The sequence below is a fragment of the Carcharodon carcharias genome, chromosome 15, assembly GCF_017639515.1.
Source record: "Carcharodon carcharias isolate sCarCar2 chromosome 15, sCarCar2.pri, whole genome shotgun sequence".
In the NCBI taxonomy this organism is placed as follows: domain Eukaryota; kingdom Metazoa; phylum Chordata; class Chondrichthyes; order Lamniformes; family Lamnidae; genus Carcharodon; species Carcharodon carcharias.
Genome location: NC_054481.1, coordinates 2,925,585 through 2,941,446, shown reverse-complemented (window position 1 = coordinate 2,941,446; position 15,862 = coordinate 2,925,585). Strand labels below are relative to the sequence as shown.

The 15,862-nt window shown below is 43.7% G+C and overlaps 1 protein-coding gene across 1 annotated transcript in view; it reads right to left on the bottom strand.

Moving 5' to 3' along the window:
* Positions 1–15,862, bottom strand: part of syt17 (synaptotagmin XVII) — a 78,987-nt gene that overhangs the window by 46,874 nt on the left and 16,251 nt on the right. The window contains exon 5 of the mRNA XM_041206710.1: positions 1,141–1,763. Within this exon, the coding sequence (XP_041062644.1) occupies positions 1,141–1,763 (623 nt within the window). The remainder of the gene's footprint in view (positions 1–1,140; positions 1,764–15,862) is intronic.

The following is a 15,862-nucleotide window of genomic DNA, read 5'->3' as shown; positions in this document are numbered from 1 at the left end:
AGAAAGATCACAATTTTTTTTTAGGCCATTAGGCACAACTTGTCTATTCTGGTGTTTATGTTCCATCCCACTTTGTCTAGCCCTATCAACATCTCCTTCGGTTCATCTCTCTTTCATGTGTTTATCTAGCATCCCCTTTTATGTATCCATGATGCATCTTGATTTTTACAATGAGACGTTAGCCATAAAGGCTGGACTAAAGTCACACATAGGTCAGGTCAGAAAAGGATGCCAGCTCCCTTTCCTTAACCCAGGTGGATTTTAATTACACAGCAAAAGCTTTCTCAGTGATTCACTTTGGTGCTAGCCCACAAGTGACAAGATTTATTGAAGCTGCTTTCACAGTTCGTCATGGTATGATTTAAGTCCTTGATATTTGGTTTGCTAGTCCAGCAACGTAACAACTATATAGTCACCCTAGTTCTGGCTAACTGAAAGATGCAAATTCATTTATGTGTCAAGTATCATTATTAGACGAGAGTGCAATATTCTGTTCTTATGCACAACATCAAAAACATAACGGAAGCTTAATTTCAACTATCACATATTTTAAAAATCTCTTTAAAGTAACAAATTCAACAAAACGTTGGTGACTGCCACAGTGAACTGTTTTATCAATCTTATTACCCAGGTTTCACAATGGGAGTTAAAAAAAACTCCCCATTTGTCAGAGGATGATATATTGAAGATAGCTCAGCCATTTCTCAGTGTAGCAGGGTGCCAAGCACTGCAGGAAAGTGAGGACAGGTTCATTTAAATAACTTCAGTAAACTCCTAGACTCTGCCTAGGAATCTGACTAGCAGTAGTGAGAGGCTGAGTGTGGTGGGAATCAAAACCCAGAACCCTGAGGCCAGACACAGCAATGTGTGGTCAAAGGACTCCAAGACATCTGAAGAGGCAGAGAACTCTTTTTAAGTGTTCCATATTCATGGAGTCGGTGAGTTAAGCTAATTACCCAAAATCAGTTCAACTCCCTTCAAGTGATTTAACTTTAAATCTTTCCTCTACCGCCCATAGCAATGCTGGACACCAGGAAGCAGAGCCGTCCATGATCCTCCATGGTACTAAGTTGCCAATGACTGAAAATACATTGAAACTGAAGTTGAAATCTAAGCCATAGAATCTAATTCATGTATTACCTGAGAACTTGGAATGAGTGCTTTCCACCAATGTCCACCTTTTACAAGGTCAACTTCATTTAAGGACATTGCAACTTTTCCAATGACACAATGACGTGAAAACTTATCAAAGTCAACAACTGTTAAAAGGAGAGTCCTTCTTTGAGCTTCTAAAAATGGAATTTCAAATGTATATCGCTCCTCAAAAACTGGGTTCTGGGTTTTTCGTTTAACACCCGTTTGCCTTGAGTTCTTCTGATCTGGTAAGAGACATATCTTAACATATGGATTTGAATGAGCCATATCTTGTCTGGAGCCATCGTACGAGATTGGGGGAGGGAGATCTCTGGCTTCGATCACTCGGACTATCAAGTAGTTATGCAGGAGATCATACTGGGTGCTGAAATGGAGCATGCCAAGTTGATATTTGGACAGAATCTCTTCATCAGTCAAAGAGTCTACATCATCACTGCTTGAATCAACAGAGTAAAGCCTAGGCTCAAATTTGCGGAAATAATCCTCAGGCACATAGGCTTTTCGGAATACCTTTGGTTGAACTATTTCTTTCTTAGATCCTATTGCCCAAAACTCAATAGGTTTGATATCAACTAGTGGGGAGCTTGGTCGCCTGATGGTCTCTAGATCTGCAACAGCAAACAAGAAAATTGATTAAATATATTTCTTGGTGTTCAAAATAAACTGATTACCAAATGAGCAAACTGTTCACTGACCTCCATTTTCCTAGTTTTCAGATTTTCATTGGCCCATAATCAGTTAAAGGTTGCACCATAGTAACGGCACATCTATGACACATGCGATTATTCTACTGCTTACACCATTACTTACATCACTTCATAATTTCCTGGGACTTTTATGCCACTCCATTGTTATCTCTCACTAGAAATGGCTGGAAGGTTATTATCATAGCTTCACCCTATTAAATTAATGGTGATTGTGAACTTGATGTCATTCTTAATGCCACTGTTACATTGAATTAAAAATAATGGTTCTGGAGACCAGGCAGTGGTGTTGTTTTACGACTTATATTTGAAGAAGTTGTTTCACTTCCCAAGTTTTGAGGGGTTTTGTAGAACTTGGAACATGTCACACACAATCTCTTGTTTATCACCCAAATTAGCAAGTAATTAACATTATTGGAGAGCAATCTATGTAACAAAAGTCTTTCTTGCTGTCAGTACAAAACAGTTGTCTTGGTAATTACCCTGGTCCTTTGTGAGATATATTCACATCTCCTAATCGAAGAGAAGCCCCAATCACAGGCACTTTTACACCAGCACACTTAAAACCTGGTCCTTAAGAGACTGGAGCTATACGCTATACAAAATAACATATAGGTGAAGATACCTACAATTGTAATATAGAACTTCAATATTGCTGAAAAAAGAGACAAGTTGCTGATGTTTTTCATCTTGCACTTATCAGGATAAATGCAAGAATACCAAATTTGAAATGATCACAACAATATACATTACAAGATACATCCACAATTAAAAGTCCACACAAATAAATGATTGTTTCCATTATAGTTTTAAAAATCTGACAGTTTATTTTCATCCTAGCATCCAACTAATTTTGTGAAAATTCATAAACATGTATAATATTTCAATTAATACAGATACAAAATACCTGAACAACAAATTTGTATTATTTATTTATTTGCCTTTATTTAACAAGCGAATGGGATGGAGTCCTTGCAGGAAGCGGGGTGTGAGGAGCTGTAGTCCAGGTAGCTATGGGAGTTGGTGGGCTTCTCATGAATATTGGTGGACAGTCCATCACCAGAAATGGAGACAGAGAGGTCAGGGAAGGGAAGGGAAGTGTCAGAGACGAACCACGTAAAATTGATGGAGGGGTGGAAATTGGAAGCAAAATTAATACATTTTTCCAGGTGCAGACGAGAGCATGAAGCAGCACCGAAACAGTCATCGATGTACCGATAAAAGCTCTGAAGGCTTTGAAGAAGAGTCATAGGATCTCGAAACGTTAACTGTTTTTTTTCTCTCCACAGATACTGTTAGACCCACTGAGTCTTTCCAGCATTTTCTGTTTTTGTTTCAGATTTCCAGCATTCGCAGTATTTTGCTTTTATCATAGTTTCTAACATCATGGACCACCAACTGTTCAATCTTGGGAGTTCTAGTATGTCTGTAGCACATGTCAGAATATTTCAAAACCAGGTCAATAAACAAATTGCCTTAATTTATGCAGCTTAGACACTTTTTGTGTCATGTTCAGGAAAACATAATTTTTTTGTAGCATTCTTGTAAAGTTGAAAGATAAAGGGAGTTTAAAGAGAGATGATGCGTGTCATGGTAATGTCACTGGACTAATAACCCTGAGGCTGAGGCTAATGCTCTGGGACTGGGTTCAAATCCCACCCTGGCAGCTGGTTAATAAAACCTGGAATAGAAAACTAGTCTCAGTAATGGTGACCATGAAACTATCATCGATTGTTGTAAAAACCCATCTGATTCACAAATGCCCTTTCGGGAAGGAAATCTGCCATCCTTACCCAGCCTGGCCTACATGTGACTCCAGACCCACAACAATGTGGTTGGCTCTTAACTGCCCCCTGGAATGGCCTAGCAAGCCGCTCAGTTCAAAGGCAATAAGGGGTTGGCTACAAATGCCAGCCTTATGAGAGACGGTCACATCCCATGAAAGGATTTTGAAAAATCACACTATTAGTATTGGGATCATTACCTATGCCAATGACTATGCTATTTCGGATTGATCACTATCTCACTGTGGTACATTCAAATTAATTCTCCAGCAGTTATTGATATAAATTTGTTGCTGGAGGATTAGGCAGCACAAGAGTCTACCTTAAGATATTTGTCAGCAATATTGTCATTGAAGCAGTTAGTTAAATAGTCATCCCTATAATATAAAGTATGTGTTTTATAGTTTTCCTATAATATAAACATTTAATACTGTATGCCTTTTATTGAAAATCATGAGGCAGTCCTCTGAAAATTCCTCATTCAAATTGAATTTTGTCACATAGCATAACAAATGGTTGCAGTGAGCAAGGTATTGATACACCAAAGGCAACATAAACTATCAGAGACAAAAATAAAAATACCCGGAAAAACTCAGCAGGTCTAGCAGCATCTGCGGAGAGGAACACAGATAACGTTTCGAGTCCGTACGACTCTTCAACAGAACTAAGTAAAAATAGAAAAGGGGTGAAATACAAGCTGGTTTAAGGCGGGGGGCGGGGGGGGGGGGGGTAGAACTGGATAGAGGGCCAGTGATAGGTGGAAATAGCCAAAAGATGTCATAGACAAAAGGACAAAGAGGTGTTGAAGGTGGTTTTCACCTTCACCAATTTCCACCCCTCCATCATTTCCACATGGTCCTTCTCTGACACTTCCCTTCCCTTCCTTGACCTCTGTCTCAATCTCTGGTGATAGACTGTCCACCAATATCCATTACAAACCTACCGACTCCCACAGCTACCTTGACTACAGCTCCTCACACCCCGCTTCCTGTAAGGACTCCATCCCATTCTCTCAGTTCCTTCACCTCCGTCGCATCTGTTCTGATGATGCCACTTTCCAAAACAGTTCCTCTGACATGTCTTCCTTCTTCCTTAACCGAGGTTATCCACCCATGGTGGTTGACAGGGGCCTCAACCGTGTCCGGCCCATCTCCTGCGCATGCGCCCTCACACCTTCCTCTCCCTCCCAGAACCATGATAGGGTCCCCCTTGTCCTCAATTATCACCCCACCAGCCTCTGCATTCAAAGGATCATCCTCCGCCATTTCTGCCAACTCCAGCATGATGCCACCACCAAACACATCTTCCCTTCACCCCCCCGGCGGCATTCCGCAGGGACCGTTCCCTCTGGGACACCCTGGTCCACTCCTCCATCACCCCCTACACCTCAACCCCCTCCCACAGCACCTTCCCATGCAACCACAGAAGGTGCAACACCTGCCCCTTTACTTCTCCTGTCCTCACTGTCCAAGGGCCCAAACACTCCTTTCAAGTGAAGCAGCATTTCACTTGCACTTCCCTCAATTTAGTCTACCGCATTCGCTGCTCCCAATGCGGTTTCCTCTACATTGGAGAGAACAAACGCAGACTGGGTGACTGCTTTGCAGAACACCTTCGGTCTGTCCACAAGCATAACCCAGACCTCCCTGTCGCTTGCCATTTCAACACACCACCCTGCTCTCTTGCCCACATATCCATCCTTGGCCTGCTGCATTGTTCCAGTGAAGCTCAACGCAAACTGGAGGAACAGCACCTCATCTTCCGACTAGGCACTTTACAGCCTTCTGGACTGAATATTGAGTTCAACAATTTTAGATCATGAACTCTCTCCTCCATCCCCACCCACTTTCCGATCCCCCAATAATTTATATAGATTTTTCTTTTCCCACCTATTTCCATTATTTTTAAATGTATTTCCATCCATTGTTTTATCTCTACCTTTTAGCCTTTTTCGATTCCTTCACCCCACCCCACCCCCACTAGGGCTATCTGTACCTTACTTGTCCTGTTTTCTACCCTTAATTATCACATTGCTTAGATAATATCACCACCTTCAACACCTCTTTGTCCTTTTGTCTATGACATCTTTTGGTTATCTCCACCTATCACTGGCCCCCTATCCAGCTCTACCTGTCCAATCCCCCTTAAACCGCTTATATTTCACCTCTTTTCTATTTTTCCTTAGTTCTGTTGAAGAGTCATACGGACTCGAAACGTTAACTGTGTTCCTCTCTGCAGATGCTGCCAGACCTGCTGAGTTTTTCCAGGTATTTTTATTTTAGTTTTGGATTTCCAGCATCCGCAGTTTTTTGCTTTTATAAACTATCAGAGCTCTGGTTGTGTCACAGCCAAGGAGTGCAGTCAATTTGTGGTGTTGCTCATAATATATGGCAAGATAAAGACATCTAACCTTTTAGATTTACTCGTTAATGGGGAGTAACAGCATATGAATGCTTGTGTACACTTGTGTAATCTGATTAGGCCACAAGTGATTGTGCACAAAGAAATTGCACTGGGAGTTTTAATCAGGGTTTATTTCACAATCTGATGTAGCAAGGTTCACATCTATTACTATTTTTATTTTCATGGGATGTGGGCATTGCTGGCTGGGCCAGTATTTATTGCCCATTCCAAATTGCCCTTGAGAAGGTGGTGGTGAGCTGCTTTGTTGAACCGCTGCAGTCCATGTGGTGTAGGTACACCCACAGTGCTGTTAGGAAAGGAGTTCCAGGATTTTGACCCAGCGACAGTGAAGGAACGGTGATATATTTCCAAGTCAGGATGGTGAGTGGCTTGGAGGGGAATTTCCAGGTGGTGTTCCCATCTATCTGCTGCCCTTGTCCTTCTAGATGGTAGTGGTCATGGGTTTGGAAGGTGCTGTCTAAGGAGCCTTGATGAATTCCTGCAGTGCATCTTGTAGATGGTACACACTGCTGCTATTGTGCATCGGTGGTGGAGGGAGTGAATGTTTGTGGATGTGGTGCCAATCAAGCGGGCTGCTTTGTTCTGGATAGTGTCAATCTTCTCGAGTGTTGTGGGAGCTGCGCTCATCCAGGCAAGTGGGGAGTATTTCATCACACTCCTGACTTGTGCCTTGTAGATGGTGGACAGGCTTTGGGGAGTCAGGTGGTGAGTTACTCACTACATAATTCCCAGCCTCTGACCTGCTCTTGTAGCCACAGTTTATGGTAAAACAAAACTTAATGAAAGGCATTGCCTTTTGGTCTTGCTAGGCAGCATTCGCTATTGTTGATTGTAGAATTTTGCATTTATATATCAAGGAAATTCTAACATCAATAATCTAACGGCAGGCGTCCAATGGATTGAAGGAAGTTGGGCACCTGCTCCCTTTATTATCAGCAGCTGTGGCCTACACCATGCACAAGGTCTCCAACGCGTCCAAGTCATCAGCACAAAAAGCACTGGGGCTCTGTAGTAGGTGTATGTCCAGTTCACCCAGACATTAGCTCAGCTGATGAATCAGTGCCTCCTCCATGTTGAACACCACTTGGAGGAAGCACTGAGGGTGGTAAGGGCACAGAATGTACTCTGGGTGGGGGACTTCAATGTCCATCACCAAAAGTGGCTCGTGGCACCACTACTGACCGAGCTGGCCGAGTCCTAAAGGACATCGCTGCTAGACTGGGTCTGCGGCAAGTGGTGAGGGAACCAACAAGAGGGAAAAACATACTTGACCTCATCCTCACCAACCTGCCTGTCGCAGATGCATTTGTCCATGACAGTATCGGCAGAAGTGACCACTGCACATTGTGGAGGCCAAGTCCCACCTTCACACTGATGATACGCTCCACTGTGTTGTGTGGCATGACCACCATGTTAAATGGGATAATTTCGAACAGATCTAGCAACTCAAGACTGGGCATCCATGAGGTGCTGTGGGCCATCAGCAGCAGCAGAATTGTACTCAAACACCATCTGTAACCTCATGGCCTGACATATCCCCCACTCTACCATTACCATCAAGCCAGGGGATCAACCCTGGTTCAATGAAGAGTGCAGGAGGGCATGTCAGCAGCAGCACCAGGTATACCTAAAAATGAGGAGGTGTCAACCAGTGAAGCTATAACACAGGGCTACTTGCATGCCAAACAGTACAAGCAGCAAGTGATAAACAGAGCTAAGCGATCTCACAACCAACGGATCAGATCTAAGCTCTGCAGTCCTGCCACATCCAGTCGTGAATGATGATGGACAATTAAACAACTCACTGGAGGAGGAGGTTCCACAAATATCCCCATCCTCAATGATGGAGGAGCCCAGCACATCAGTGCAAAAGATAAGGCTGAAGCATTTGCAACAGTCTTCAGCCAGAAGTGCCGAGTGGATGATCCATCTCAGCCTCCTCCGGAGGTCCCCAGCATCACACATGCCAGTCTTCAGCCAATTCAATTCACTCCACGTGATATCAAGAAATGGCTGAAGGCACTGGATACTGCAAAGGCTATGGGCCCTGACAATATTCCTGCAATAGTACTGAGGACTTGTGTTCCTGAACTTGCTGCGCCCCTAGCCAAGCTGTTCCAGTACACATACAACACTGGACCTACCCAGCTATGTGGAAAATTGTCCAGGTTTGTCCTGTACACAAAAAGCAGGACAAATCCAACCCGGCCAATTATTGCCCATCAGTCTACTCTCGATCATCAGCAAAGAAATGGAAGGGGTCATCAACAGTGCTATCAAGTGGCACTTGCTTAGCAATAACCTACTCACTGATGCCCAGTTTGGGTTCCACCAGGTCCACTCAGCTTCTGACCTCAATACAGCCTTGGTTCAAAGGTGGACAAAAGAGCTGAACTCTCGAGGTGAGGCGAGAGTGACTGCCCTTGACATCAAGGCCACATTTGACCGAGTCTGGCAGCAAGGAGCCCCAGCAAAACTGGAGTCAATGGGAATATCCATGAATGAATAAAAAAAGTTGAATAACACATTGCGCCAATGAAAAAGAAGAAAGGTACCCTTGCGTGCTGTAGTCTGGAGCTGTGTATTGTGATGGTAGAGGCTCCAATTTCTTTACATCCCATGGCTGCCCAGGAATCTCTCCCGCACTTAGCATGTGCCATGGTGTGTGTTAGAAGGATTTGCAGACAGATGCCCAACTTGTTTGGCTGCGTTATAAATGCATTTTCCTTGGGTGGGTCTTGAATCCAGAGCTCTGGGGCAGGGAACTGTTATCAACTGCACCACAACACTCACCTATGCAAGTTATCTGTGACGCTAATTAGGTTTCTAAAAAAATGTTAGAACTAGGAAGCGTCTCACAATGCAAGTCGAAATACCTGAATATAATGGCACCCTTGCAGCATGCATTTGCAATGGGTACTGAAGGAGAAGTCAAAGTTCTCCTGTCACGAAGAGGGCAACCGCCTCACAAAATGCAGCCCGTGGCATTCTGGGTACATCAGGAGTGAAGCAGAGAGCAAAACGTTCTTCAAGTAAGCTGATCTCAGGTCAAGCTGATGGTCAGCTTGCATCTACACAGGCACACAGTATGATCGTCAATGTTTTTTTTAATATTCATTTGTGGGATGTGGGCTTCGCTGGCTGGGCCAGCATTTATTGCCCATCCCTAGTTGCCCTCAAGGAGATGGTGGTGAGCTGCCTTCTTGAACTGCTGGAGTCCATGTGGTGTAGGTACACCCACAGTGCAGTTAGGGAGGGAGTTCCAGGATTTTGACCCAGCGACAGTGAAGGAACAGCGATATTTTTCCAAGTCAGGATGGTAAGTGACTTAGAAGGGAACTTCCAGGTGGTGGTGTTCCCATGTATTTGCTGCCCTTGTCCCTCTAGATGGTAGTGGCTGTGGGTTTGGAAGGTGATCTCTAAGGAGCCTTGGTGAATTCCTGCAGTGCATCTTGTAGATGGTACACACTGCTGCTACTGTGCGTCAGTGGCGGAGGCAGTAAATATTTGTAGATGTGGTGCCGATCAAGCAGGCTGCTTTGTCCTGGACAGTGTCAAGCTTCTTGAGTGTTGTGGGAGCTGCACTCATCTAGGCAAGTGGGGAGTATTCCATCACACTCCTGACTTGTGCCTTGTAGATGGTGGACAGGCTTTGGGGAGTCAGGAGGTGAGTTACTCGTCACAGGATTCCTAGCCTCTGACCTGTTCTTGTAGCCACAGTATTTATATGGCTAGACCAGTTCAGTTTCTGGTCAATGGTAACCCCAGGATGTTGATATTGGGGGATTCAGTGATGTTAATGCCATTGAACATCAAGGGGCAATTGTTGGATTCACTCTTGTTGGAGATGGTCATTGCCTGACACTTGTGTGGTGTGAATGTTATTTGCCACTTGTCAGCCCAAGACTGGATATTGTCCAGGCCTTGCTGCATTTGGACACGGACTGATTCAGTATCTGAAGAGTCACGAATGCTGCTGAACATTGTGCAATCATCAGTGAACATCCCCACTTCTGACCTTATGGTGGAAGGAAGGTCATTGATGAAGTAGCTGAAAATGGTTGGGCTGTGGACACTACCCTGAGGAACTCCTGCAGTGATGTCCTGGAGCTGAGATGATTGACCTCAAACAACTATCTTCCTTTGTGTTAGGTATGACTCCAACCAGCAGAGAGTTTTCCCCCTGGTTCCCAGTGACATTGTATTAGGGACAGTGGCGGTCATTCTGTCAGCTTCACATGTTCAATATTCAAACCTGCAAACCCTTTGTTGTAATGAGTCTCTAACATTTGTTTTCTGGAAAATTAATGAAAAGGGGAGCAATTGGTAGCAAAAGATAAAATGTTATTGACTGTGTGCTGCGTGATGCCGCCTGGAGGGGTGAGCTCGGATTCCTCACATGTTAAATGGCCAAAAGTAGCCAGGGCACAGTTAGAAGGCAGTAAGAGGTTTGTACACACAGCGAGACAAGGGACATTCTAGTCTGCTTCGCTTTGTTTCCTAACAGTTAGTTAAAGGACAGGTTTGGCAGAGCGGCTTAAACAGAGCTCTGCAGCCAAGATAATTATCAACCTTCTTTACCACAGATGGCATGTGGCATAGGGAGACTGCAAATTCAATTTGAGAAACAAGCTTTGAAAGAAAAAGGAGTGCTCCATAACTTGCATTTAAATAGCACCTTTAAAAAAAAACGTCTGGAGTGATTTACAGAGGAGCTAAGCCTTCGAGGTCAGGAGAGCTGAAAAAAACATTGATCAACAAAATTTATTTTGAAAAGGCTTTAAAAGGTTCCAAATAAGGCAGCAAGAGGGGGAGGGATTCAGGGAGACAGTACTGGAGAGAAGAGCTGAGATAACTGAAAGCTGTTTCACCAAAGCTGAACTGGTGCAAAGAATGAGGCCCAGGATGTCTGACTGAGCAGGAGCTAGCTGGAGTGAAGCTGGGATGTGCTGGTGGAATTTTGATTTGATGTGTAGGGGAGGGAGCAGAGTACAGGCCAAGGAGAATGTAGGGTATGGGCTGATATGGCACTTAAAGCACAGCAAGAGAGGGATGATGACATTTTGACTTATTCAGAATTTGTGAAGATTGGAGACCATCAAACTGGCAAAGAGGGTATCCGGAAAGTTGAGTGCAGCAGTGACAATGGCCAGAATCAGGGTTTCCTCATCAGTGGGGATCAGGTGGCCAAGAAGGTGAGCAATATTGCAGGGGTGAAAGTAAGCAATCCCGATAAGCCATAAGGTTTGGGATTTGGAGTTTATTTCTGAATCAAACAGCCTGGTTCATCCAGAGTAAATTGATACAGAGGGGAAAGGGTCTGTAGCAAAGATGCAGAATTTTCTTGACATGCTCCAAAAACAATGGCTTCAGTATTCTCAACTTTCAACCAGGGGAAACTCTGACCATCATGAGAAGTATCAGACCGGCAATCTCACTGTACATTAGTGTTCTGACCACAGCTGGTGTTCACTGCTGCACAAACCAAATCCCAGGGGGAGACATGGCTTATGGACCACAACCTGTTTTATTTGTATTCTGATAGTGAGAAGACAACGTACTGATCTCCGCAGTAAGAAGTCCAGCAACACACTCGGGTTCTTAAAAATTAAACGTTTTATTAACAAAAATAAAATAAAGCTTAAGCACACAAGATTACAGTCACACAATTAAGGTTAGTCTTACAAAACCTTCCCCCAAAAAGCTCTACTTGGTCAAACACACAAGTAAACACTTTCCAGGCAACACTCCCTTCTAGATATTTTAAGATGGAATCCAGCAATATTACACAAGGCAGACTGCTGTAGCTTCAATGGCCACATGACCTGTACCGTCTTCCACTCTGCTGTGGAATTTACTTCAGAATCAAACTGCTTACTGCAGCCTGAGACTTCTCAACAGCTCAAACAGCTCCAGCTATCTCCAGCCATCTCCAGCTATCTAGCTCAACAGCTATCTCTAGCTCTCTCTACCTACAACAGCTATCCACAACTCTAATTTACCTTTTTTTCCCCCTTTCATCTCAGTCCCATTGTTCTCACACCCCTTTGAAACTCAAACCCTTCCAGATGTAAGATCTTTCATGTTTCCATCTTGCCTTTGCTTTGGGGTCAATAAAAATATAATATCCCCACTTCTATTTACTTATGGACTCCTGCAAGATGCAAACATTTTCCTTGTTACCTCGGACTCTGCTTTGAAATTAAACAACACCCCAACTTATCTAAAATGCAAATGTTAAATCTAATCTATTTACTTGTACCTCAAACTTAACACCTCAGCCTTTTTGTGGCCAGGATTTTCCGGTTGTCAGGTGGGCTTGGTGGGGGGGGGGGGGGGGGGGGGGGGGGGGGTTGGCGAGCGGGAGGGTCCGCGAATCAGACTGCCGCCTGTGATTGGGCCACGACTGCCGTTTCACACAAGCTGGCTGATGAACAGGCAGCCAGCGTGAATCACAAGCTACAGCGCTCAGCACCGCCTGTGGAGTCAGGGGGTGAGGAGACAAACATAAAGAATCCAAAGGCAGCTTTGGTCTTTTCGCCTGCCTGTCAACTGTAAGGTCAGACAGGAGGCAAAAAATGTAATTCAAGTATAACTTTAATGGCATTAATAGACCTGTTAATTGTCGGTGGGTATGCAGTCGATTCCGGTGACTGAAATATCGCGCATCAGTTTATGCTTGTTCGAGTGCAATATTCTGCCCCATGTTTCCAAACCATTACCCTCTTGCCCAGATTAATTAACACACACACGCACACACACCCTTCTTTACAGAATAACACAATGATCACCAAAATATTTTTTTAAAAACATTCTCACATTACAGCTTCAGAAGACCCTGACATGATAATAGAATCATGTTTATATCATTACGGAATAAGCCTATGTTCACCTATAGAAGCACACTGACTTCTATCACAAAGCTGAGCCATTAGCTTCTTGACATGGTATCAAAAAAAGGCTGCGCTTTTGTCATCATGCACAACTACATAAAGAGGATTATATCCTATATCTGCAGAAGCCTCTCCTTCAATAATGTGCACCACAGTCTCCTGATAGCTCACTGGGTAAATGCATCATGTATTGCAGTACTGAGCAACACAGGAAGATATGAGTTGACGTCCTTATTACATGACCTGGAGTGACAGGGAGACGGAAGGGTTACTGGAATTGGCATTTCCAAACTAAGAACAGGAAAAAAATCAGCCATGCTTCTCCCTCAATGATTCCCTCTAACAGTTCCTGCATGTTCGCACGTAAGGGGTGTGTCCGGATGATGGTCGAGCATTCTCACTATGGAGACTCACCCATGAAGAATGGATACTGGATTAGCTTCTGGCATTCATTCACGTGTACCCAAGCATGAGGCAGCAGGCTCAGAAGAAAGGACAGGGGAGACAAAAAGGACACTAGACAGCCACGTAAAATATGACAATTACATGAATGATTGATTGGATTTCTTCAAAAATTTGCCAAAATGCAGGCCTCACTAAGTGAAGATTGAGCACAGCCTAAGGAGTAATAGGAAAGACTAAACAGAAAACTTTTTATTTTGTAAAATTGGGAGGAGGATTGCTGACATTTACTCAATGCTACATTCACACCAGCAGCAAACACAACCAGCTCTCATCACATTTCATGAGTCAAATCCCCCATGCCTTTTACTCAAATAGGCTTTGATATGCATGGTCAGGTAGACTATATGTTGGAAGCCACAAAATTGGGCCAGGCAGCAGCTGTTATGGGCTATGTTATGACCACAGCCGATGTTAATTGCTGCATAAACCAAATCCCAGAGGGAAACTTAATTTATGACCACATACTTTCTTTGTATTCTGAAAACAAGAAGGGGACGTGCTGATCTCAATAGTAAGAAGTTCAGCAACGCATTTGGGATTTTAAAAATTATAGGTTTTCTGAACAAGAATAAAATAAAACTTAAGCACACAAAATTACAGATACACGGTTAAACTTAGTCTTACAAAACATTCCCGCAAAAAGAGACTATTTGGTCAGACCTTTCCAGGCAACATTCCCTTATAGATGTTTAAAAATAAAAAATCCAGTAATATTACCCAAGGCAAACTGTTGTAGCTTCAATAAACGCATGCCACATGACATGTAACTCTCTTCCACTCTGCTGTGAAAATCCAAACCTCAGAATAAAACTGCTTTTTGCAGCCCAAGACTTTTCTTGCTTAACTGGATGGTTGATTCTCTCATGGATGTGGCATGCTCTCTTAGCCACAGCTCCAGCTATAGCGTCAGCTCAGCAGCTACCACAGCTCAAAACAGCTACAGCCACCCTGAGCTCTCCACAGTAACTCTAAAATACCTTTTCTCCCTTTCATCTCAGGTTCCATTGTTTTCACCCTGAAACTCAAATCCTTCCAAATATAAGATCTTTCATGTTTCCATTTTGTCTTTGTTTTTGAGTCAATAAAATAAAATATCCCCACTTCTATTAACCTACGGAACTCCTGCAAGATGCAAACATGTTTCTTGCAGCTCTGGCTCCCATTTGATATTCAAACATACTCTCCACTAATCTAAAAATGCAAATGTTAGATCCAACCTATTTACTTCTACCTCAAACCTAACAGCACTATCCTTTTCATGTTTCAAAACCCCCAGACAACATGTTTCCTATTAATCTCTGACCAGCTTAATTAATTAATTAATACACACTTACACAGACACACACACACATACAAAACATATTTTTAAAAACATCAATTTGTTGCAGGTTGCCACACAGAATCACAGTGCAGAAGAGGCCCTTCGGCCCATCGAGTCTGCACCGACATGTGAGAAACACCTGACCTACCTACCTAATCCCATTTACCAGCATTTGGCCCATAGCCTTGAATGTTATGACGTGCCAAGTGCTCATCCAGGTACTTTTTAAAGGACGTGATGCAACCCGCCTCCACCACCCTCCCAGGCAGCGCATTCCAGACCATCACCACCCTCTGGGTAAAAAGGTTTTTCCTCACATCCCCTCTTAAACCTCCTGCCCCTCACCTTGAACTGATGTCCCCTCATGACTGACCCTTCAACTAAGGGGAACAGCTGCTCCCTATCCAAGCCCCTCATAATCTTGTACACCTTGATCATGTCGCCCCTCAGTCTTCTCTGCTCCACTGGAAACAAGCCAAGTCTATCCAACCTCTCTTCATAACTTACATATTTCATCCCAGGCAACATCCTGGTGAATCTCCTCTGCACCCCCTCCAGTGCAATCACATCCTTCCTATAATGTGGCGACCAGAATGGGATGGTTAAATGGGCAGGTAAGTGGCAGATGGAATTTAACCCTGAAAAGTGTAAGGTGATACACTTTGGAAGGAGGAATTTGACAAGGAAGTTTTCAATGAACACCATGGCACTAGGAAGTTCTGAGGAACAAAGGGACCTTGGTGTGTGCGTCCATAGATCTCTGCAGGCGGAGCTGTGGCCTCACCAAGGTTCTATACAACTCCAACATGACCTCCCTACTTTTGTAATCTATGCATCAATTGATAAAAGCAAGTGTCCCAAATATTTTTTTCACAATCCCACTTACATGCCTCTCCGCCTTCAGAGATCTATGGACACACACACCAAGGTCCCTTTGTTCCTCAGAACTTCCTAGTATCATGCCATTCATTGAATACTTCCTCGTCAAATTACTCCTTCCAAAGTGTATCACCTTACACTTTTCAGGGTTAAATTCCATCTGCCACTTACCTGCTCATTTAACCATCCCGTCAATATCTTCCTGTAGCCCAAAACACTCAACCCCACTGTTAACCA